The 22,531-nt window shown below is 33.9% G+C and overlaps 3 protein-coding genes across 5 annotated transcripts; 2 read left to right on the top strand and 1 right to left on the bottom strand.

Annotated features, from left to right (window-relative positions):
* Positions 1 to 803: 803 nt before the first annotated feature.
* Positions 804 to 17,574, top strand: LOC116771629 (sterile alpha motif domain-containing protein 15). 3 transcript variants are annotated; one of them, XM_061528027.1, is made up of 12 exons: positions 804 to 1,072; positions 1,926 to 2,225; positions 5,733 to 5,860; positions 9,365 to 9,502; positions 9,750 to 9,855; positions 13,113 to 13,183; positions 14,074 to 14,685; positions 14,768 to 14,854; positions 15,445 to 15,555; positions 15,876 to 15,948; positions 16,167 to 16,216; positions 16,552 to 17,574. In XM_061528027.1, exons 1-12 carry the CDS (start codon positions 916 to 918, stop codon positions 16,672 to 16,674), a joined length of 1,956 nt encoding a protein of 651 aa, XP_061384011.1. In that variant the 5' UTR covers positions 804 to 915; the 3' UTR covers positions 16,675 to 17,574. The 3 variants fall into 3 exon arrangements, with proteins under 3 accessions (XP_061384011.1, XP_032519402.2, XP_061384012.1); XM_032663511.2 differs by having other exon boundaries at positions 5,733 to 5,908; XM_061528028.1 differs by lacking the exon at positions 14,768 to 14,854 and having other exon boundaries at positions 805 to 1,072; positions 5,733 to 5,908.
* Positions 17,575 to 18,770: 1,196 nt separating this feature from the next.
* LOC116771771 (NADH dehydrogenase [ubiquinone] 1 alpha subcomplex subunit 11) lies at positions 18,771 to 19,748 on the bottom strand. The gene is made up of 2 exons (XM_032663732.2): positions 19,161 to 19,748; positions 18,771 to 18,858 (listed from the first exon to the last, which is right to left on the bottom strand). Exons 1-2 carry the CDS (start codon positions 19,651 to 19,653, stop codon positions 18,848 to 18,850), a joined length of 504 nt encoding a protein of 167 aa, XP_032519623.1. The 5' UTR covers positions 19,654 to 19,748; the 3' UTR covers positions 18,771 to 18,847.
* Positions 19,749 to 20,063: 315 nt separating this feature from the next.
* LOC116771770 (F-actin-capping protein subunit alpha) lies at positions 20,064 to 21,939 on the top strand. Its single transcript, XM_032663731.2, has one exon. It carries the CDS (start codon positions 20,140 to 20,142, stop codon positions 21,004 to 21,006), a length of 867 nt encoding a protein of 288 aa, XP_032519622.1. The 5' UTR covers positions 20,064 to 20,139; the 3' UTR covers positions 21,007 to 21,939.
* Positions 21,940 to 22,531: the final 592 nt, after the last annotated feature.

Below are 22,531 nucleotides of genomic sequence, written 5' to 3'. Positions count from 1 at the left end.
TATTATCGAAACCACATAGATATTTCTAAAGCAAATTGTTTATCAGAATACATTGTTGCAAAGGTCCAATAATATCATTAAACATGCAATAATTGTGAATTTGTAATGAATTTTAAAATTATATTTAAAGGTGTAGTCATTTGTTTTTCAACGATAACTGAAAGTCGGCCGTAGATTACATAACGCTCGAGGGTTCAGACATCAGTGTAGGAGTCATACGTAGCAACACACTGATGAGATGTTTAAAACGAACGGCCACCGGCCACTATCCCGTGTGACCGAGCTAAATGACCACGGTTCCGATGGAACTCAATGGAAAAGTACATCGAAGTAAAGGGAGTACCTCATTGTTCATGTGCTTGTCTAATGACAAATATCTACAAAGAATTTCTAATTGGTATTCATCTGAGCGCGTGTAGACCATGCCGCGGTGGGGAAGGGTTAATAGCCGGCGCCGCCTCCGCGCCCAGCCATATTGTACCGTGGTCTGCCCGCGAGCGCCGCACGCTCCACCAGACGCTAATTCACTCTGTCAATATTTAAACAGTGACCGCTTCCAAATTACTCGGACTCGGAGCCGGTGGCTGGGAAGGCAAGATGTCGGCATAGCTGATTGACTGTGATATACGGCTGTGTCACATCGAGCCAGCTCAATCCACCGGCGTTCTGCGATATCAAGCCGGACGCTCCCGTAACCGAGACCGCAGGAAAACTCGATCGCTCCCGTAACGCGCCCCTGCCATCTACGCTCCACTGCGGACGGTGTCTGACAGCTGTCACCGCGCACTTTCGTCTTTCTCCGTATTTCGCCACGGACGTTGCCGAAACGTTATTTTTTATTTATATCTCATACGACGATGTTCCCGTAGAGTGCGACTGGCTCCGTGCGTGCAAACGATACGATAAAACGACGGAATGGCGAACGACGAGGTGCTAGGGCCGCGGAAGACGATGTTCGTTTTAGTGATTGTTGTTGGATGTTTCGCCGTCCTCTGGCCCAGGATACTGTCTCCGTTCATCCTGGGCAGTACCTCGGACCACCTCAAGCCTAACAAATTTGACCGGGAGGCAGGTAAATAGGTATTTTTAATTTTAGCTCAATGTCAATATCGCTGGACTTATTTACGCTTCTCGATCTAATTATAATACTCGTTGTCTTAACTCAAAATTTACTTCGGAAGTTAAGAAATAATTACATACCTTTTTTAGTGATTCAAATGAAGCGACTTATGAAATTGTGTATGTTTGCGATTCTCAAGAACAAGATATTGCTATGCAAATATACCACGGTCCAGTTGTTGACTCTGAGTATTATGTTTACTAAAGATCAGATTGGAATGTGGCTAGCACGTCAGAGTACCAAGTTTGATATATATACTGCAATTTTATATTTATACTAGTTTATCTAAACGATAAAAAAAATAATCAACAGACTTGTTCTACATTTGAATTATAAACAAAATTGTTTTAATGAAAAAATCCTAATTTAAAAATGTTCAAGGTCTTAAAATTTATTTGGGTCATGTTCCGAACCGATTCTCTATATGCGGTGTAATAGTGAGAAAATATATTTATCATTAAATCATACTCATAGGAGAGAAAAATGACCTCTTGGGAAATATAATTGTGGAAAATAATATTAGGAATTTATATAATGGTTAGCATAAAGGTCGAATTGTTTCACAAAATCTACACTTATGTTATACTTGTTACATATATATGTCGAGATATATGTAACAAAAGTTAATAAATAACCATAAACAATGAATAGTGAATTTGTAAATAGCTTTAATTAATCTTAATTAGAATGTTTTTTATTATGATATATCAAATAATAATTATATGTCAGATATCAGTGTTTACTGGATATATTTGACAAGGTTGTATTTTTTTTGCGAGTAACATTGAAGCCGTTGTTATGTTAGGCTGCTGTGAAGTGATATTTGAGCAGGAGGTGGCCGTGCTAGAATTAGTTAATGAAGTCTGCAATCCAGTTCTCGGAGATAGGATCCAATCAGCTGCGGAATGCCTTAAAGCTGTCAATGATACATGCGGGCTTGATATGGCAGCATTTGTCAAACGTAGCGAGAATGTTGGCAAAACAACCAAGATGCTAGTGGAAAACCTGAAGAATAGCAACAGTTCTTGCCTGAGGACAAACTTTGGTGTGCCAGTGTACAGTCTCAGTACACATTTCGCAGTGAACTCATGGCAAGAGAAAGAAAGTTAGTAATATTATATATGATGGGATGTGAACTAACACTGATTTTTTCAATAATAAAATACTAGCAGTTCTCTCAATTACTAATACAAGTAACCAACAGTGACTAATAATGGTTACACTCATTTTTCATTAGAAAAACGATATTCTTCTAAAATATCAGAGGGTAATTTTCTATAATAACTGCATACACTCAAAATACTTGAGCAAATGTTTGGACTATTATTAAAAATATGAAAAACTTAATGAATTATTTTATATAATTCTGAATTGCTTAGACTCTGATTAACATATATATATAATTAAAATAGAAAAATTGTTATAATTTTATTGTGGCATGTATTTCGTGATTTTTTTTTTCATTTCATATACTGACCTTGTTTGTTATATTGGATTAACGTCCGTACATCCCTATATCATGTGTCCTAGATAATTTTAATCACTGAACTGAGTAAGTGTTCACTCTACATAATAAGGCCATCTAATATTCCATCATTATGACCTCATTGGAACACGTGTTGTATAATTGCTAGGAATTCGGTAACACATGGATAAAATAAGAAAAAATAAAGGATGCTGCAAAAACCGTTATCAGGTATATGGTTGGCGCTGAACATTATAAAAATCGTTGTTTCTTAATCTTAATACGTTGAAGATAAATTTACATCGAATGAAATATGGGAATTAAAACTTACAAAATATTGTAATCTATTCAATTATTTGCCGCGATGTGTATTTAGTGACTGTATAAAAATATATAAACTTAGTTGTCAAATATGGCGCGAAACTTTACTTATACAAAACTGTCAAATCGTGCGAGTTATTTATCGTTCAGAATAGTGATCGGAACGAAACGTCATTTCATTTTTCTTTCAGGTTCTCCTAATGTTTCAGTTCGCAGTTATGAAAGTTAGATTGTTTTTAAAACAAAAATGTTTCTCAAATATAGTGTATTCAACTAAAGCTTTCACAAGGCAACGTTACAACTTGTTTGAAGCGGCCTCACTTGTAATACAAGAACAAAAGTATTAACGTCCTATTGTCACTTGCTAAGGTCAGCTGGTTTGGGAACACGAGTCATGAGCGGAAGCGGATTGATTTAATATTAATGTAGAATAATCGTATACAAAAATTTCTTTGTATGTATAACATTTACCCAGCATAACAATTATAAGAGAGCTTTCGATAATGATTTGAGTATTTGTGTTTTTTTTGATTCCCTAAATAGTTATATTAATACCGTATTACAGTATTCATTATTTATTTGAGATAAAGTCTAGATAGTTTACATGAATTTGCATGAAAATATAACGATGATCTGCCTTAATTAACTATTATTATTAATTACTACCTCAACACATAACGTGAGACAAAAACTTATTCAAAATTTTTCCAGACACCTACGTATTCAAAATGAAATGTCATGGAGTCGTGTTAAAAGTTTGTCGTTAACGAAATGCGAGTAATGTATTTGAATAAATCACACGGCTACGATACTGGAAGTCTTGACCCTTGTATTAAACCGAATTGTGTTTTAACTTTTTGTATAGAAAAATAAAAGATGTTATAAATCAACAATAATCATATATCTTTAGACAGTATCCTTAAATCTTTTGCTCTCAAGTCAGTTATGAAGTGAAACTTGTGTTCATCATTGTTTTGTCCGAAACTTGTACATAATACATACATTCCTTGTACATAATACATATTGTATTGTGTAACCCAGTTGAACAGTGAAGAACAGATCTTATTGTAAATACGTGTACGTAAATGTTTGTACAGCTCAGCGGACATGTTTTTTTTGTATTTTTTTTAAATGTTAGTATACATATTTAAATATATTTTTTAAACTACCTCAACTTACTTTGGTAGTTTTATAATATTCAAAAGTTTAATGACCTTCTGATTGCTATTAATTGCTATCAAATCAGTAGAATGAAAATCTTGGGCTTGATTTAAAATAAACAAAAATATATTGTATGTAATTACATGCGCTTACGCCTTACTTAAATGTCTCTAAGGCATAATAAAGGAATGCCTTGTCCATTTATCCTTATTAGGAATTGTTATAAAATATTATACACCAAATATATTTTCGTAAAATGAACAATGAAATAAAGAAAATATTGTATAATAATAACATTAACATTATGAATTAAAACTATACTTACGATTGAAGTTAAACCAGAAAGGGTGGTCTGACGAATCGTTAAGATATTTGTATGTAGATAATCATAAAAATGATCCCTATCATAACAAGCGGTTCAAATATCTAGTTAACTAATATCAAACGTTATGCTGTCGCCTGTCTGGCCTCAAACATATTTGTTTTAAATACATGCGCCGGCGTTGTTTAGCGAACCTTGGTAAACCATACGGGTTTATACAAATTAGGTAATGTGGCAATTGACGAAGTGGGTCGTATTGATCTGATGGTGTATATCAGTAATGATAGCGGGAAATCTCTTGGTAGAAATAACATTAATTAGTTTAAAGCGAACATAAAATATAACCTATATAAGGACATTTATAATCTACATATTTATTGTAAAATGTGATGAATTTAATGTAAATTAGTTTTTTGTGAAACTTAGTCAATATCTGATAACATAATAAATATTTGTGTATGTAGTAGTGTATAGAAATGTTTTGTGAAGTTTTTTTTTATTAATAAATATATTTTAAACTGCTGTCACTTATATTTTTTATAATTTTAGAAAAGTAAAAAATATCAACCAACATCAGGTGTAACATGGAAGGCGCAAATTTATTCTAAAGTATATTTAAAGGCCCTCGAACATGAGAGCGGTTATGCCACTCTGAATGAGTCATATAAGATGGTTATAATATTTTGAATTAGATTATCAAATTACATGTATTATATCATTATATAGTAAGTGTAATGTTAACAAGTAGAGTATTATGTGTGGCTCAGCAGTGGTTGAAACAAAAGAACTATCGAAATTTTAGCTTTAAAATTAAAACGTTGAGTCATTTTAGAAGAAAAAATTTTAAAGGCTCCGTAACTATATCTTATAAAAAATTAAATTTTCTTTTTAATTCGTATATTAATAAGATATAAGACTCGCGAGTATTCATTTAAATAAAACTAATATTTTCGGATTACGGATTACTTAATTTTTTAAAATCCTCAGCTTGTGATCACGGTTGCTACTAAGTAACCGAAACGTCCGAAATATGTAGTTTTTTAAAATAATAAAATACGAGTAGTAATCCAAAAATATTAGTTTTATTTATATTTGTATATTAATAAAATCACCCAGTCATAATCGTCGCATGAGTTCTTCTGTTTAGAATATTTTCATTTACATTTTTTAAGGAGTGATTCTTTAACTCAATCGCTTCTAATTACTAATATAAAAATATACGTAAACAATAACCAAACCAGATGTAACAGGTATAACGACTAACCAGGTGTTACTCCTAACTATATATATTTAACGTACGTTATGAATAATTTAATAATTCCTCATTGTGTTTGTCATTGTAGCTGTGAAACAGGAACGACCTCCTATCAGAGTTGGAGCTCATCCGGCCATGCGTGAGCGGGGTAGAGCTATACCTCCCACTCCGCCAGGGACACCTCCGAAGCCCGTGGCTCTCCCCCCACATGTCAGGGTACGATCACTCTCTCCCCTCTCAGTGTACTACGATCTGGACATCAAGGTCAGTCGAGTGAAGCGTGACGGTTCGCTGGGAATGGCCAAAACCGATGAAGGTTTACTTCATAAACCTTCTTCGATATCTATAACCGCTGGAGCTTCGCTTACCCTAACACGAAGCTTAAATAATATATATACATTTATAAAGGCCGTTAATAATATTAAAGATTGCAAAATTTTAATATTGAACTGGTGTCAAAACAAACTGAGGGATTGTAAGCGAATGTGTGCGTATATTTGCGGCGACATTAGCCAACAATCGTATGGCGTAAAATATGGAACCTTCTTTCATTGCCAACTTTTACTGTCATCTAAATAACTATGTTATAACATTACATGGAATATTCAAAAATTATAGGTTACCAGGTTTACAAGTGAAATAAAAAAATATTCTTAAAATAGACGGACACAGAGGACCCATAATTATATATTTTTTGTATCCAAAACGCTCGACGCTTATCGCTTGCGCTAAGTAATGATGTCATTGCCATTATTTTGGTCCGCGGTGATCTTGCGACCGAATTAACATGCACATAACATGTGAGCTATTAAAACACTAGTTGAAGTTGCAGTGATGTTTAAAATGTAACAAAAATGAGTACCATTATACTAATTTATAACTTTACGACGTTTGGACGAATAGCATTCATTTATATATATTAATGGCGGGAAAATATTCATTATCTGTGTGCACTGTTACACCTAAAGCAGCTGCAAAGTGCTTAATTATATATTATAAATATTTATAGACGACACATAAATTTTAGCTTATGCAGCTACAGCTAAGTTAGGTGACACAACAAGCGCTTGGCAGCACTTCAAATTGCTGATAAAGCTGGATTAACGTCTACGTAACACTAAAGAGCATTGACGGGGACACCGTCTGTTAAATGCATTTTTAATTATTTAATATAATATAAAAACGAAGAAAATATATTGAAGATAAATTAAAACGATTACAGATATCTTTTTTGTATTTCTTATATCATAATTTAGAAACTAAATTCTGGTTTGAATAAAAATTTCAAAGAACGTCTTTTCATATATATATTTCAATTACTTAAATGTTTAAAACTTCTCGACTGAACACTTTCGGAGTAATAATTATAAAAAATAAGTTAAACATGACTTGATAAATTATAACCGAAAACAAAATTAACACGGACGAGCGATTAATTTGTTTGAAGAATGAGTTGAAAACAACATGTAGTTGTACAATACAAGCGACCCACTTCTACGACCTAGAAGTAAACATCACACACATACAAATGAGAGGACGTTCTGACTTCACTGTCAATTAGACACTTCATATAGACAAATTTAATATATATTCTTTTAGTACATACTAGTTTTTGTCTGTGGTTTGACGTGCTTGATGATAATGAAGAAGGATGTTTGAGAAGAATGTACTAAATTATTATAAAAATATGTCTTAATTACATAAGTGTTAACGGAATAATAATTTAATGAATAAAAGTTTGTGTTAGAACTTGAGTGAAGTCGCCAATTTAGTATTTGTCCAGCCCCTGACTAGGTTTTCTGATGTTTGGACACAATAATTAACACAAAAGTTGTGTTCCTACTATTGACTAAACATTGTTTTATTGTTATTTTTAGAAAATACAGACAAATGCAGCAACTAAATTTACTTCTATATACAATTATTTTCTGTCATTTCTATCGGAGGCTATAAATTTGTGTCTCAAGCCATAGTCTTTATCGTAATTATATAACATTTTTGTACGCTGTCGTGTTTGTATTAGGGGAGGTTATTTGATGTCTTCTCAACAGAAAGCCTTAGCTGGCAAAAAAATTGGATATTTTTTGAGTTGATTTCAATAATGTTCCTTTTATTTAATATTAATGATATATAGAGATAGGAACAGAACGTACACACATATTTTATATTGCAATTAGTTTATATTATTATAATCATGTATTGGAAAAGCTAGATTAGTATATGTTTTGGCTGAACCCATTTTATATCTGTTCGTGTGGGTTACGCATCTTACAATTTCTCTTAAGATATACAGGTTGCGGTATATACGGTGTTTTTATTCCTTACACAATCAAATCGAACCATTGTCCTTCCTTTAGAATTCACGAGGAGAAATTCGTTATAAGTTAAATATTATACGTCTGATATAAATGTTCACAGCGACATTTCCAGAATCAGTGAACGGTAAATATATTCTGGGAGCGGATGGGATCAGTTTTTAAGATGACGCAGGTCTTTGATAATGTTAGTCCATCTGCAGACTGACGACTGTCTTAAGACAATTCACAATACAAGACATTGTCTATTATAATTAGTTATATATAAATGGTTATTACAGTTTTCCTTAGGCCTATTTTTTTTTAAATATAATATCAAATTCGTACTATGTTTCTCACATGAAGTTTGAATGAAAATCATAAAGCCAATATATAAAATGAAAATTACGATAGAAATAAGAATTTTTGGTTAGAATAAAGATGCCAGTCGAACAGAATGGATGAGGCTACATATATTTGAAAGGATTAAATTATATTTCACACTGTAATAGCAACAATTTGTGTAAAGAAATGGCTTTTAAATTAAATATGTTTCAACCGAATTTAGTGTTGTTGAGTCGCACCAAGACTTTCCTTTCGTTCGTGTACGGACTGGAGACGTTTTGATCTCATCTGATCACCGGATGCCGGTGAGATGGACTCGTTAATATTCAATGTCAATATTCTGAAGCTAGTCACTAACAAGACGGCGTTGGTTGTGGTCTTCGATAAATATACTATTTAAATATTTTGTGTCAAACGAAATGATAGAGAAGGTCGGTATATAACTGTCTATTATATAAATTATACCACACAAACATTAATGTAATATTTAATACAAACTTTTAATTAATTAAAATTTACAAAGTGTATCAATGTTCATTACTTAACAAACAACTATTTTTGACTAATGTTTAATAACATTATAAAGGTATATGTTTGTAAAAAATATAGCTAATATAATCGTCAAAAAAAAGCATTCGTATTGTCACTAAATAGTAATAGCGTCACGTGGAATTATAGCTTCTAAATTCGTAAATTGAAAGCGAAATTACCATTATTTTGTCTTCTACATGAAGTTTATATTAATGAAGACTAAAAAATTATAATTACATTAAAATAGAAATTTCACTTTAATCGCTTATCACTCGAACCCGATGAAATCATTTGTTATGGACAAGAAGCAATCTTTATTCGCTATCTATTGTACCATGAGGTGCCATCTATCGTATTATTAATCCACTATTCAGGGTCAGTACAAGATAGCATAATTGTTAAAGTAACCATAACGTCATATTTCTCAGACAACAGGTTCGAGATCTTTCTGGGATCGAAGTGTAATTTTAATTCCATCTAGTGTTAGGTTAGCATTGTGTTCAAGTTAAAACTATCATTATATTAATATTTATTGCCTTATGTTCTGTAGCCACCTCCTATCCCGGGTATGCGTCCACCTCTGGGTGCTCCCGGGGGACCTGTGCCGGCTCCCAAGTCCTCCATGGGGTTCGTGATGCCCATCTACACCATATGCATCATAGTGTTCTTCGTATACACCCTCAGTAAGGTAAGGGATCCTATCATCTTAACAAAGAAGATATTTCTGAAACCACCCTTCGTACTGGATTAAGATTTGTCTGAAATAACGCTGAAGTCGTGATGATAATAATAGAAAATGTCTCCCAACAATGATCTCAATGATAACCCTGACTTCTTCCATCCCATGACATCGTGTAATATTGAATAGCAAAGACACTTGAAAGCTGGATGCTCATAATAAAAGTATGTATCACCAATCATCATTGAACTCCTAGATTCTCTTCAAACGTGCGGCCACCCCCTACGACCCCGTACCTCCGGACCCTCAATTCCGTCGCCGCGTGTTCAGAGACGACTCGAGGACAACGCCGGATAAATTAGGTAAGTGTAGTGACGTCAATGACCTTTGATAAAATAAAATTTCTTTATATTTCCATATTAAATTTAATACTCTTGTAACATTTTATCCCACTGAACAAATAATTTAAAGAATAAAGATTCCTTAATTCACATGTCAGGAGACTAAGCTCTGAAACACTTATTTATCCAATTCGTAAGCTCTTTAATTTTTTCTTTTTATATAATACTATAGTGTTATATAAATGTTATGTTTGTCTAAACGGTTATATTTCATTTTGTTCCGTTCATTTATCTGATATGTTTCTATTTAAAAAGTATTTTTTGTGTTACATATACATACATAATATAATAAAATTTTAAGAATTGTCGTGTGGTTGCCATCCTCGCGTCGGAAGTTTCCCAAGTTTGGACCATAATAATTCCTTGCTTGGGTTTTACAAAAAATATAAAACTAAAGTACTTTGCAATATATAAGTTGAGTAATATTTGCGAATGGCAACCCTGACTCTGGTTTAATGTTATATTCTAACACTCAATACATTCCACACGCTCGCAGGACACAGGGAAACTGACACTAGTAAGTATAAGTAACTATAATTCTTATATTTAAAACAAAAACCAACGACGAATGTTTTGAATAATAAATTTAATGTAGGTTTCGAAATAAATCTCTAACACAACAGCTGATTGATGGAAAATGTCGTGGATTTATAAAAGAATCGTGAAACTTTCATTCAAATAGAGGTTTTTAAAGATGGTTAATAGTCTGTGTTGTACAACAGAAACGTTAAAGTATATCGCGACCAAAAATAATCTCAATCGGCTGAGATTCGAAGCGGGTACGAAGGAAAGTTGTTGTTGATTCAGAGGAATCAGAATTACGGTTAACGTTAAGTCTTAATACAGCGTATATTACGTAAAACAATATTTCATACCCTTTGGACCTATGGCCTATGATGTCATATGCGTGACAAAAAAAATGTTCTATATGGAATGTCAAAATAAATAATTACAGTGTTTATACCGTGGTATGGACCATCGGTATGCTTAGTCCGAGTCTGCATCGTCACACTAGAACGTTGCCGTTCATAATCAATAACCTACATTAATACTATGTGAGAAGATTGATGAATGAAAACTGGTAACGCTCTGTATGCTGTGTGACAAAGCCAACTTTGACTTAGTAGTAAGATGTAAAGTTGATCAAGAGGCTAATACCGTTGTGTTAATTTTGACAAAACCGTTGCTATATATTCTTCTTGTTATTAACTGGTTCTCCAGTTAGTTTCCAAGTTTTGTTTACTAGGAAATAAAATTCTATGGGACGTCACTCCTTAAAGTACAGTATAATTTTAATCCATTTTGCAAAATAAAGGACCAAAATGTTAAAAACAATATAGTTCTAAACGTAAACTTTATTCTTACTACAAGTTTGCAGCGACAAAGTTAATACGGAGCAATTACAATTACATACACAAACCTAGGTCAATGAATATTATGTGAGCAGATTTATAAAACTATCTGAGTCTGCTCCGTATGTGCTGCGAGCGTGCCAACTTGTGCTCCTTATGGTTGCAGCGACATTCGCAATGGGCGGTCCTTTCACGTGACAACAGAGCAGACATTACTATTTAAACAACATGCCTAATTTAAAAATTTCAACCTCAATAAATCACGTTTCTAAATATTTCTGATACTCGAACACGTTTGTTCGTAATTATACTTATTAATTACAACTTATTTTCATAAATGGCTTGACGGTTTGAAATCGTTACATATAGTATTTAAACGTTATTCTTAATCCTTATGGTTTTTGGGACATTTAATGGTAATTGTCTTTGTGGCTATGAAGTATGAAGCTGATGGTTAGTGAGGAAGGGTATACAGTGAAGGGTTTTTGAGGGGTATCGGTAGACGCGATGTTTGACGAGGGATTGTGACAGGGGATGCTGAGCTGGCGGCGCTGAGGGCCCGTCTCGCGGAGACTGAGCGCGCCATGCAACGCATCGTGGGCCAACTCGCGCAGCGGAACGCGGTACCGATTCATTGCGGTTCGATATCCTTTGAGCGTGAGGGGGTCATGAGGCCGGGGTCCTCTACCTGGATCGTGTAACAAATTGAGCCTCTACTGAAGATTTTAAACAATAATAATAAAATTATAGGAAGATGTGATTGTCAAACTTAATAGTGGCAACTCTTTAGTTTAATTTGTTTATGATACGCAAGGTCCCCGATTATGTTACACTTATAGTATGGCATTTTCTTTGTATTATTATTGGGATATCGAATCGCACATGTCTATACGGTATTTTTATTTAGTGCTATCAAAATATACTTTTGGGTACAGCTTGTTAACGAGAGGTCCATAGTTGTATTAATAAAACGCTTGGGCATGGTGACGGCATTCATAGTTTTTGTTTTTGTGTTCCCTAGATCAGTTTAGCTAATGATATACATATGAATTTCTAATGCACGAGTTAAAAAAAAAACAACTATAATTTCATACTCGTACGTCGGAAGTTGATGTTTTTGGGCCAACTCTTATCCAGAAAATCGGAGTTAAAGGTGAAAAGGGAAATTAGTTTCTAAGAGAAATAATATTTCTAGCAGATTCACGTAAACAAAAAAGGAAGCAAAATTAACACTCCAAAAAATAGGCTCATCATAATCTATTAGATAAAATTTTGATCTCATAACGATATACATACATGTATTTAATATCATACATGTACTACTAGTTGCGGACAATTGTGTTAAAAACATCAAAATCAACTTGTTGTGATATATGGTATCTGTAGTCTGTTCAACGTCATAAACCGCACTTGTTGGCCATCGTCCAAGATGCACGATGCTTTCTACAACTATTTGAGTATTCGTCCTTCGACATCTGTTTTTATATTTACTTCTTAGTTAGTTTTCATCGTAAATTCGATGGCGGTTATATTATGGCAAAATTCGTAATTTTTAAACATAATATACAACGAAAATTTCGTTCGTAACTGGACATGTTTTGGACTACGCGTAGACAGATATTTTTTAAACCTTTTTGTGCTATATGTTAAAGTTAATAACAATTAACATTTTAATTTGAACCAAAGAAGTAACCAATGAATAAAATTAGTTTGACGTCCTTAACTATTTAAATTGACCTAGTAACGTGATCCAAATGTGCAAATTAATCCAACCCACTTTATAAAAGATAAGAAATCAAGATCCATTAGATCCGATGTGTTAATAAAAATTACGGGTCCGATATTTAAATCCCTTGTTATCGACAGTCGTCACTGCTATATCAGGGCTGGTAGCGGAGGTGAGGCAGCAGATGGAGTCTTCCAGCACCCAGAGCCAGGTCTTGCATGATAGCTTCCATCATTGTTATATCTGTACCCTCGGCCTGTTCTGTTTATTCTTTTCTTACGTTCCTTTTTGTATATATTCCCTGCTAGGTTTTGTTTTATGTTTTTCCTTACTTTTATTCATAATTCTTTATTTAAATTTGTTTATGTTGCTAAAATTTTCATTACGTTATCGATGCTACCTATGTATAAAACAGTCATGCACTTGGCACAGACTCACATTTAACCGAAATATTGGTCTTAAATATATTTTCTTACTGAAAACTATCTTCCATACTGAATTATCGACCTCGCTCTACCTGTACTCCCTCGACCACCAAACACATTATTCAACTTCATTGCGTTTAGTTGCCTCCATTTTCGTATGTGTAATTTTTTTTACATCTTATCTCCATATTAATACATTTCTTGTTTCTCATCTGCTCTCATCTATCTTTCACCACGCTACCAGCTTAACACAAACTAAGATAATACAAAAACCATTCTGACTTTTAATCTCGTGCGTCCTAAACTGAAAATACATACATTAATTACAATTCCCTATGGAGTACATCTTTATAACACTTTCATTATTAATAGCTCAGTAAAAGTTATTGACAGTCTGCTAGTAGTTCTCGATGTTTGCGTTAAAGATAATCTTATTATGGCTTTTAGTTTTATGTTTTTGGTTTGAATATTTATTTTATTTCTTAGTGAAAACAGATCGCAATCCTGTTTGTTGTACTTAAGAAAGTTTCTTCATATATTTCTGTTATTAGTTGCTACTGTAGTTAATGTTGTGTGTTGTTGTTTTGTATTTTCTTTATTTAGACGTACATACAAATGTTGTCATGTAAATTGTTTATAAGTGTTAGTAGTAATTATTTTGAATTCGTCTTTCTAGGAAGCGCTGGATAGTACTCGTCAGTATACCAACGGTACAATTCTTCATAATAGTGGACCAGTCCAAATAGTCACGAGTGAATATCGAGAAGCGAAAGAGAGCACCCCTGAACTTCAAAAAGATAAAGAAGTATGTCCAGAACCACAAACAAAAGAAATAAACCCTGAAGTACAAGATGTTTGCCAACCAGGGAAATCGTCATTGGAAGAAAATATTAAAGAGGAGGAAAAATTAAATCTGGAGACAGAAGAAAAATCAGAAGATTTGTTAAAAGATGAAGTAGACACCGCACAAGAAAACACAGAACTTGATAAACAAATGCCATTAACCGATAACGATGTTGAAGAAAAGAAAAATTTATCTGAAAAAGTAAACGAAACTTTGACTCAAAGCGCAACAGAGAGTTTGACTCAAGATGACTTAAATTTAAGAGAGGAAAAAGAATCAGGTCCAGCAAATACTCCGACCAAAACCTCTGAAGACTTTCTAAATCAAGAGCGAAAAGAATTAATAGAGGAGATGGAATCAACACAGAAACTTCTAGAAGAAGCTATTGATGAGGATCCTGTTGAAAATAATGAAATTGCGGAGAAAGAAAGTCAAGTAGTAAAGGTAAGCCTTAGATCATATTAAAAAAATAATCTGGAGGAAATTCCTTCATAGTTCAGTAGTTAATAACCTAGGAGCTTACCAGGTGGTAGGTATGGAGACGACGGCTCACCACGCAGATGGTGGCGCCTGGAGGGCGGAGCCGCCGCGGGTGGTAGCACCCCAACGACCGGTGAGGGCGCACCTCACTGTGCATATCGTTCAGACCTTGTATGATTGACCCAAATGACATTGACGAAACATAATTTGGGTCACTTTCAGATTTTTGTCTTCATAATCTTTCATTTTTATTCGCCAGTGTAAATTTCTCAACCCTTATCCTTGTTTAATGGAGACACTCTTGTTTAGTTAGATATATAATTTTTTAACATAATAAATAATAAAATCATCAAATCTCAAAGTACTTTGGACGTACGAAACCGCAGTAACAAATAGTTCTATTTCAATAAACTGCTAGTTCTCTTCTACGTAGTATTAATTATACTAACTTCTAAGACATACCTATTAACAGCAACCTTATAATTTAGTGGATTTTTTAAAGACAAAAATGTCATTTAAACTAATAATGTCGTCTATATTTAATGAAGTGACAAATAAACAGTGGAGACATCATTAATAAATTTAATTTAACACACATTTTCGTAATAACAGCGAGCCTATCAAAGTGGCGCCCAAAATGGGTCCAAAGTATTCTAATACAATAGTCTGATCTACATAACACATACATGACACTACATTCAAAGTTACAAACACCGCTTGTAGCACGAGTCTGAACCGGTGCAGTCCATCTTCCTGGAGACGGAGATACCTCAGCAGTCTCGTGTCCTCATCAGCGATTTCGAAGACAGATCACAACCTAGCAAAGATGCATCCGTAAGTATCGACAATGAACACTAATCGTACTAATATTATAAATGGGACATTTAATATATACAGCTAAATAGACGTTTGTTGCTCGTGTAGAATATACTGAAACGATTCTCACAAAACTTTCCCATAGTGCAGTTAAGACATCAGAATAACCATAGACTATAAGTGTTCCAGGCAGCCCATAGAGTTGCGTGCCACAGACGATAGATGTCGCTTATGTGTTTACATTCATACACATTACTCATTCCTCTCCTAACACAATACTGAAGAGAAAACGGACGAAGTCGCGGACAAAAACTAATTTTATATTGTTTTTTTTTCAGTTGGTGGTGAGCGGGAAAATAACGTTGTCTTTGATCCAGGACGCTCCGCGAGACACACCCGACAGGGATCTAGGTAACTTTGTCACATACATAATATATATATTTCAGAAATTACACTCGTTAAGTATTCTCATATCATTGAACTTAAAATCAAATTACTCATATATTTACGATTTTGTTCATGTATCATTTATAATGTAATCATTTATAATTTATCGCGCTTCAGTCTTCTTTCTTTGTTCGATGTAATACTTTTCTCTGACTAATGTATTGTTTTATTTCCCTGTACAGAATCTCAGGACGATTTTACGACGGCCAGTGCGGCGACACAACACGCTGAGGTGAACGCATCCATTACAACTATTTATAGGGAGACTAGCTTCTACCCGCGACTTCATTCCACAACTGTATAATAACAGGCCTAAATATAAATAATCTTCTTAAATTATTTCTTGATACAAGAGTGAAAATTCAGGGTTCTATGCATTTTTGTGCCAACTCGTAAAAAAAAAATTTTTGTCAGACCACCGGTTTACGTTGATTTCTTATTCCTATACACAGTATGAAATCACATTAAAATCCGTCAAGCCGTTTAGTGTAGTCCATCGCGGAGTGTGACACAAGAAGTTCATGTATAACGTTTAAGAGCATTTATTGAACGATACCATCATTACAGAAAGAGGATGAGGTGTCGGACGAAGAGATCGAAGAAGAAATAGAAATTGAAGAAATAGAGGAAGAAGTAGAAGAAGAGGAAGTCGAAGAAGAGGAGAACCCAAAGAAGACAAATTCTAAATGAACTGATAGAAAATAGTATTAATGTGAAGACGTTTATATACGGCTATGTTTACAGTTATATGTTTATTGAAAAACGTACCTCTTCGATAGTAATAATTGGTCCTAGATCTTTGTCCAGCTCTCGTCATACTAATATCGTAACCTAATGTTTAGTTAATTCTATGACACTTTCTCACATCACTATGTCCCCTCTATATATTCCTTGTAGCTCTTTGATATTCATATGTAGAGGAAGGTTGTGCCAAATTCTCTTCCAGCTTTTCTAGATTTTGTATAACAACTGACAACTGTGTTCCGAATAATTCTCTTTGTAAGTCATCTCATAAAATTGTTCTAAGATTCAAATATAACGCCATAATCGATCGAGTCCATCGTCAATGTCCGTCGGTAATGGCATCAAAATTTATTGAGTTCTGCATTTAAATCGTATCAGTTATCTCGAACACTTTTATTTTTATTTTGTCATTGAATTATCAATTAATTCTACATAATAACATTCCTTGAAATGTGAACAACAGGGGTGTGACTGCCGTCACCAAATACACCAGTCGTGAGACCCAATAATAATGCTCGTATTATGTTTACCATATATTTGCCGATCTCACTGCAAACGGAGTGTTACAAGTTCTTTACTCATTAACTTTCATGCGTGAAGGTATGAGTGTGCTATTTTATAGTTTATTTTATAATAAACTCGTTGTGTTTAAAAGCTTTTGACGTAGATTCAGGGTCATACCCGCGGCAGGCTACTCCCCCGTGAACCGAAAGATTTACCTATTTATTTAAAGGAATATATTAAAAGTATGTATCCATGACAACATTTATTTTTTTAGCATTTTCTTATCAGCTTATTTGTTATTGTTTGATTAGATTTTGTAAGAAATAAATTATTAACCTAAAATATTGTTTCAATTCCCCTCCCTTACGATGACCTTCATTATTACAAAATACATTATTTATTTACTGTCACTTAAAAAACCAGTCTTTTTTTACTAATTTATTTCTTAGTGGTCTGAAATTTAAACTTGTGTTGTATGTCATATACTGGAACAACAATTATTTTCAACTTACATAAATGCTAATTTATTTCAATTTTATAAAAATTTTATATAAAAATAGTTTTTACAAGCAAAAAAGAGCTTAAATGTTTTAGTACTAAACCATTAGCTATGTTCCCCTACACACTCTTACAATGCAAATTTTTGTTTTGCGATCATGTAAAACAATTGAAAATTGAGAAAAATTGTTATAAGACGTATTGAGTCATTCAGTTTTTTATATATTTTATTTAATTCTTTGTGTTGTTCGACATATTCTATGAAGCAGTAATTCACTTATCATCAATTACAAAATTTGTTGTAACAGAACACTCTTAACATTAAATAGGGATATCCATACATAAAACAATATGAACATTTATATACAAAATTAACATCAATTTAAACACCTACATAGAATAAGAAGAAATCACTGCACTTATTGTGAACTGCATTGTTGCTATAATAAAAGATTTAATTAAAAATAAAAAAACAATTTCTAAAATTAAAGGATGGAATACCAAACAGGTTTCTTTTGCCAAAAATAGGTTTTAAGGAAGTGTTTGTAATAAATCAATAAAGGACTTATTGTAAATGTTTGTTTATTATCAAAAACAGAGGCAATATTCAAAATTTATATTTGTAGTAGAGAAAAATTCAGAAGCATTAACCTGTTTTTATTATTTACTAATTGTATTATATACATATCTATTCAATGAGTGTTATAAAGCACAATGTCTATCTTGGCTTTGTATTGCCCTTGTTCCTATAAAACTGGACATTCTGATGTCGGCAGTATCAATTCACAATTAATGTCATTTTTATAGAAGAAAATAATTCTACAGAATAAATAGTCTTCTTTAAAATAATATAATTTAAATTAAACAGATGCCTTTATACCATTTGACAAACTCTTTCGTATATTCTCAACACTTTGCTCAATATTATAATTTGTCCAACAACAAAACATTGCCGTTGGCAATATATTCCGTGATTCAATAAAAAAAATCTGCAGGATGATGAAAATAAAATTATTTTATTGTAAAATAAAACAAATGTGTTTGATTATTTTTATTTTATCACAATATTGATGTTATTTACAAACTATGCTCAATTTTCATCTTCTGTACACGGACATTACTGTGAACCTGCAATCAAATGTATCCTTAATATAGGTAATATGTAACTCGCAATATCTCAATTAACACTAATCTAAATTAAGGGATGTTAGATTTGTGTTGAGAGAGTTGTCTGTTATATGATATGGGAGTAGCTTCGGCTAAATATATGATAGAAGGTATAATCTACTGTGGGGATGTCTTCAAAGTTGAAGGTGAGGTGAAAACTTATGATTTGTGGATGTCTGTATTGGCTAGCAAATAGGGTTTTTATTGTAATTTTGATATAAAAATGTTGTCAATATTATAATTACATATGCAGTTCAACTAACCTGTGGTCCATGTTTTCAGTTCCTCAACGTCTTTGACCAAGGACCAATCACTTTTAACGTTTACAGCCGACTTGGTAGCATATTTGATTTGAGGGAAGAAGGTGAAGTTATTGTCGTATGCTTGTTTCTTTATGGCCGCCGCAACGCCGAGAACGACAGCTGCGGGGAGTGCGATAAGTCCAGATCGCTGCCAGACAGCGAACAAGGCTCCTGAAGCGGCGCCGCCCAAGAAGTAATTCAACTCGTCATTTTTGCCTCTGTAGTTCTGTATAGCATTAGCTGTTACTGCAAAAGTCGTAGCCATTCCCACCATCGGGACTATGAAGTACCCAAAACGATAAGCCGTATTAAAGAGCCCCTTCGGATGAGAATACATCAACACATCGTATGTTCCTATTCCAAGACCTGTGAGAGCTGCATATTTGGATGTGACGAAAGCTTTCTTATATATGTCCTGACCTTCAGGAGTATCGTAGTATTTGTAAAACAGCATTGTTTAAGTTATTTAATTAATCAATTTTTTGAAAAATTTGTTACACAACTTCGTATGACAGACATCTGAAAGCAGCACCTCGATGACATTTGAAAAGTTTTGCAAAGATAATGACATATATTATTGTAGTAATAAAAGGAAATAGCTATTAATATGAGTATAACTATTATTACATACATGTCACAATAATATGACTTTTGTAATGCAATTTAATCTTCTTATTCAACTCTGTGTTTTTTCAAACAACCTGTTAATATAATTTTAACAGTGTAATAAATAAACTTCTATTATAATTATATATTTATAATCTTAGAATAATAGCCTATCTATGTATTAGTCTTCTAATAATAAAATCTATTTAACAGCAGGAGTTTGATTTTGAAAGAAATGCATCCGTCAGTAATTTGTCACTCTTGTTGATGGTAGCAGTACAGACATCAGAGATCATCTGTAGTTTCGTCTGTGGTAGTGTCAAAAGCACCAAAAATGGCGGCGGACGGTGACGAAGTGATTAGTGATCAGGAAAAAGTGAGAATTGTTTCGGATTTTATACTACATTCACCCCCAGGAGAATTTAATGAAGTGTTCAATGATGTCAGAGTACTGTTAAATAACGATACTTTGCTAAAAGAAGGAGCGAGCGGAGCTTTCTCGCAATACAACAGAGATCAGCTCACGCCCGTGCGTCTTGAAGGTTCTGAGCTTCACACGCTTATAACCGACCATAATGACCTCGGTGGAGGTAGGTTTTTCGACCCTCGTTCAAAAAGATCCTTTAAATACGACCATTTGCGTAAGGAAGCATCCGATTATGAACCTCATGAGCCCGACCGTGAGGCGGAGGCCTGGAGAGCAGCTTTGGACGTGGAGCTGACAAACTATGTGGCCGAACATTACAAACACGGAGCGAGCTTAGTCGTGGGCCGAACCCTCGAGAATGGGGCCGTATCTCTCGTCGCCTGCATTGAGGACCATCAGTTTCAGCCGAAAAATTACTGGAACGGAAGATGGCGCTCCGTATGGTCTTTAACAGTAGGGGGAGGCGCTGCAGAGCTCCGTGGCATGCTCCGCGTTCAGGTGCACTACTACGAAGACGGCAACGTCCAGCTCGTTAGTTCCAAAGAGGTCCGCGCGAGTCTAGCGGCTACCGGCGAAGCTGCTACCGCCAAGGAATTCGTGAGGTCGGTTTGTGACGCGGAGAACGCGTACCAGACGGCGATATCTGACAATTACAAGACAATGAGTGACACCACGTTCAAAGCGCTCCGACGACAGCTCCCGGTGACCCGCAGTAAGATTGACTGGACGCGGCTGGTGTCCTACACTATCGGTAAGGAGTTGAAGAGCCAATGATGTCCCGCCGCTGCGCTCTGAGCTGCAGCGGTCGCTCCATGCCTCTGTACATATTCTCATAAGAGTAAATCTTGTTCAAATGTTTACTGGCACCGAGGGTCGCACCCGGCCGCATATTTATCTATGATTATAGAGAAATCGCTATTGTAACTGTTAAATTTTATCGCATTTTGTTACTCTCATTATGGAAGGATATTGATTGCTTCATTGTCGCCCGCTTCCAAGTGGTTATACTATTACAGTCCTTAAATTTCTTTCAGGTCATAGTTATTATAGAGAATTGATTTTATATAGGTCGGGACTGTCATAGATTAGATTCGAGGTCCATAGCAGACTATTACCTGTAATAAATTGTATATTTTCATTTAAAAGATAAAGATATTGTGTGAGCAATATGAAATGGATCACATGTTTGATTTGATGTACGGGGAGTGTCAATTACAGAGATATTAAAAATGTAACTATCGCTTGAATGGAAAATACCGCTTTGTCCATCCAACGTCCTAGCACTGGAGATCAGTATTATATACATATATTTGTTCTGGATATTGCTTGCATAATAGCGCTGTGAAAAATTTGAAGATAAAGTAGAGTGGGGTTTCAAATGGTGCATTTAATTGTAGTTAATTTAAACAACTTGTCCACATAGCTTTAACATGAATTTTATGGGCAAAGAGCACAATATATTCATTTATTTGACACATGGAAGATTGCTCAAGGAACTCGGTATGATGGTGTCGGCACAGGCCCTGTGATGGCATTGAGAGTGTGAAAAAAAGGCATAACTTTTTATATGTAACAGAACACCGTCGAGGTTTATTTTGTAATTATTATTATAATTTAATAAAAATAAAAAACGAAACTACACTAAAATTCAAGTATTCTGTAATGTATGATTGAATTCATTTGAATAAAAATATATATTAAAATGTTGCTAACAATTTTTTTATTTCATTTCTCTTGAAATTTGTTGTTTCAACGAATTAGCGTGAGTCATAATGAGGTAGTATAGTATTGGTAATAATTTGCAGTCATGTTTAGTAGAAAAATTTACTATTATTTTAACTTAAAATGGCGCTCATAGTTCGTGTTTATACTACAGCTTGTATCAATAACTAGTTTATACAATACATGACAGATAATATGTCGAAACACGTACAAGGAAAGGCAAGTGACGCGACGCGGTGACTCACAACGAGTCGCCCCCCAACTCCGGCCAGAGTTAATTAACACGTAAAACTATAGCGCATTTTATTTACATAATTTTAAAACGAATGGTGTCTTCATTGTTTTTAAGCGTCACAACAAACCATAATATATTAGTCGTACATAAATAATTCTAGGACTTAAAAAAACTTTTTAAATTCAAGATGTACATATGTAGAATAATTTTAATACTAATTGTACAGAAAAAGGTTTTTAAAGTTTAATTACAATTATTAAAGCTTGTTTATCAAAGTAAACAGAGAGTATGATAACATTATCTTTGGGAGTCAATATTGACCAAACGCGTTATCAATTTCCG

Source organism: Danaus plexippus (genome assembly GCF_018135715.1).
Source record: "Danaus plexippus chromosome 16 unlocalized genomic scaffold, MEX_DaPlex mxdp_23, whole genome shotgun sequence".
In the NCBI taxonomy this organism is placed as follows: Eukaryota; Metazoa; Arthropoda; class Insecta; order Lepidoptera; family Nymphalidae; genus Danaus; species Danaus plexippus.
This window is presented reverse-complemented; position numbering and strand designations above follow the sequence as displayed.

Coding starts and splice junctions, on each gene's coding strand:
- LOC116771629 (XM_032663511.2), top strand. CDS start 916: ATGGCGAACGACGAGGTGCTAGGGCCGCGGAAGACGATGTTCGTTTTA. Junction 5,909..9,364: donor ACTACGATCTGGACATCAAG/GTCAGTCGAGTG, acceptor TATGTTCTGTAG/CCACCTCCTATCCCGGGTAT. Junction 9,503..9,749: donor TCGTATACACCCTCAGTAAG/GTAAGGGATCCT, acceptor TTGAACTCCTAG/ATTCTCTTCAAACGTGCGGC.
- LOC116771771 (XM_032663732.2), bottom strand. CDS start 19,653: ATGCTGTTTTACAAATACTACGATACTCCTGAAGGTCAGGACATATAT.
- LOC116771770 (XM_032663731.2), top strand. CDS start 20,140: ATGGCGGCGGACGGTGACGAAGTGATTAGTGATCAGGAAAAAGTGAGA.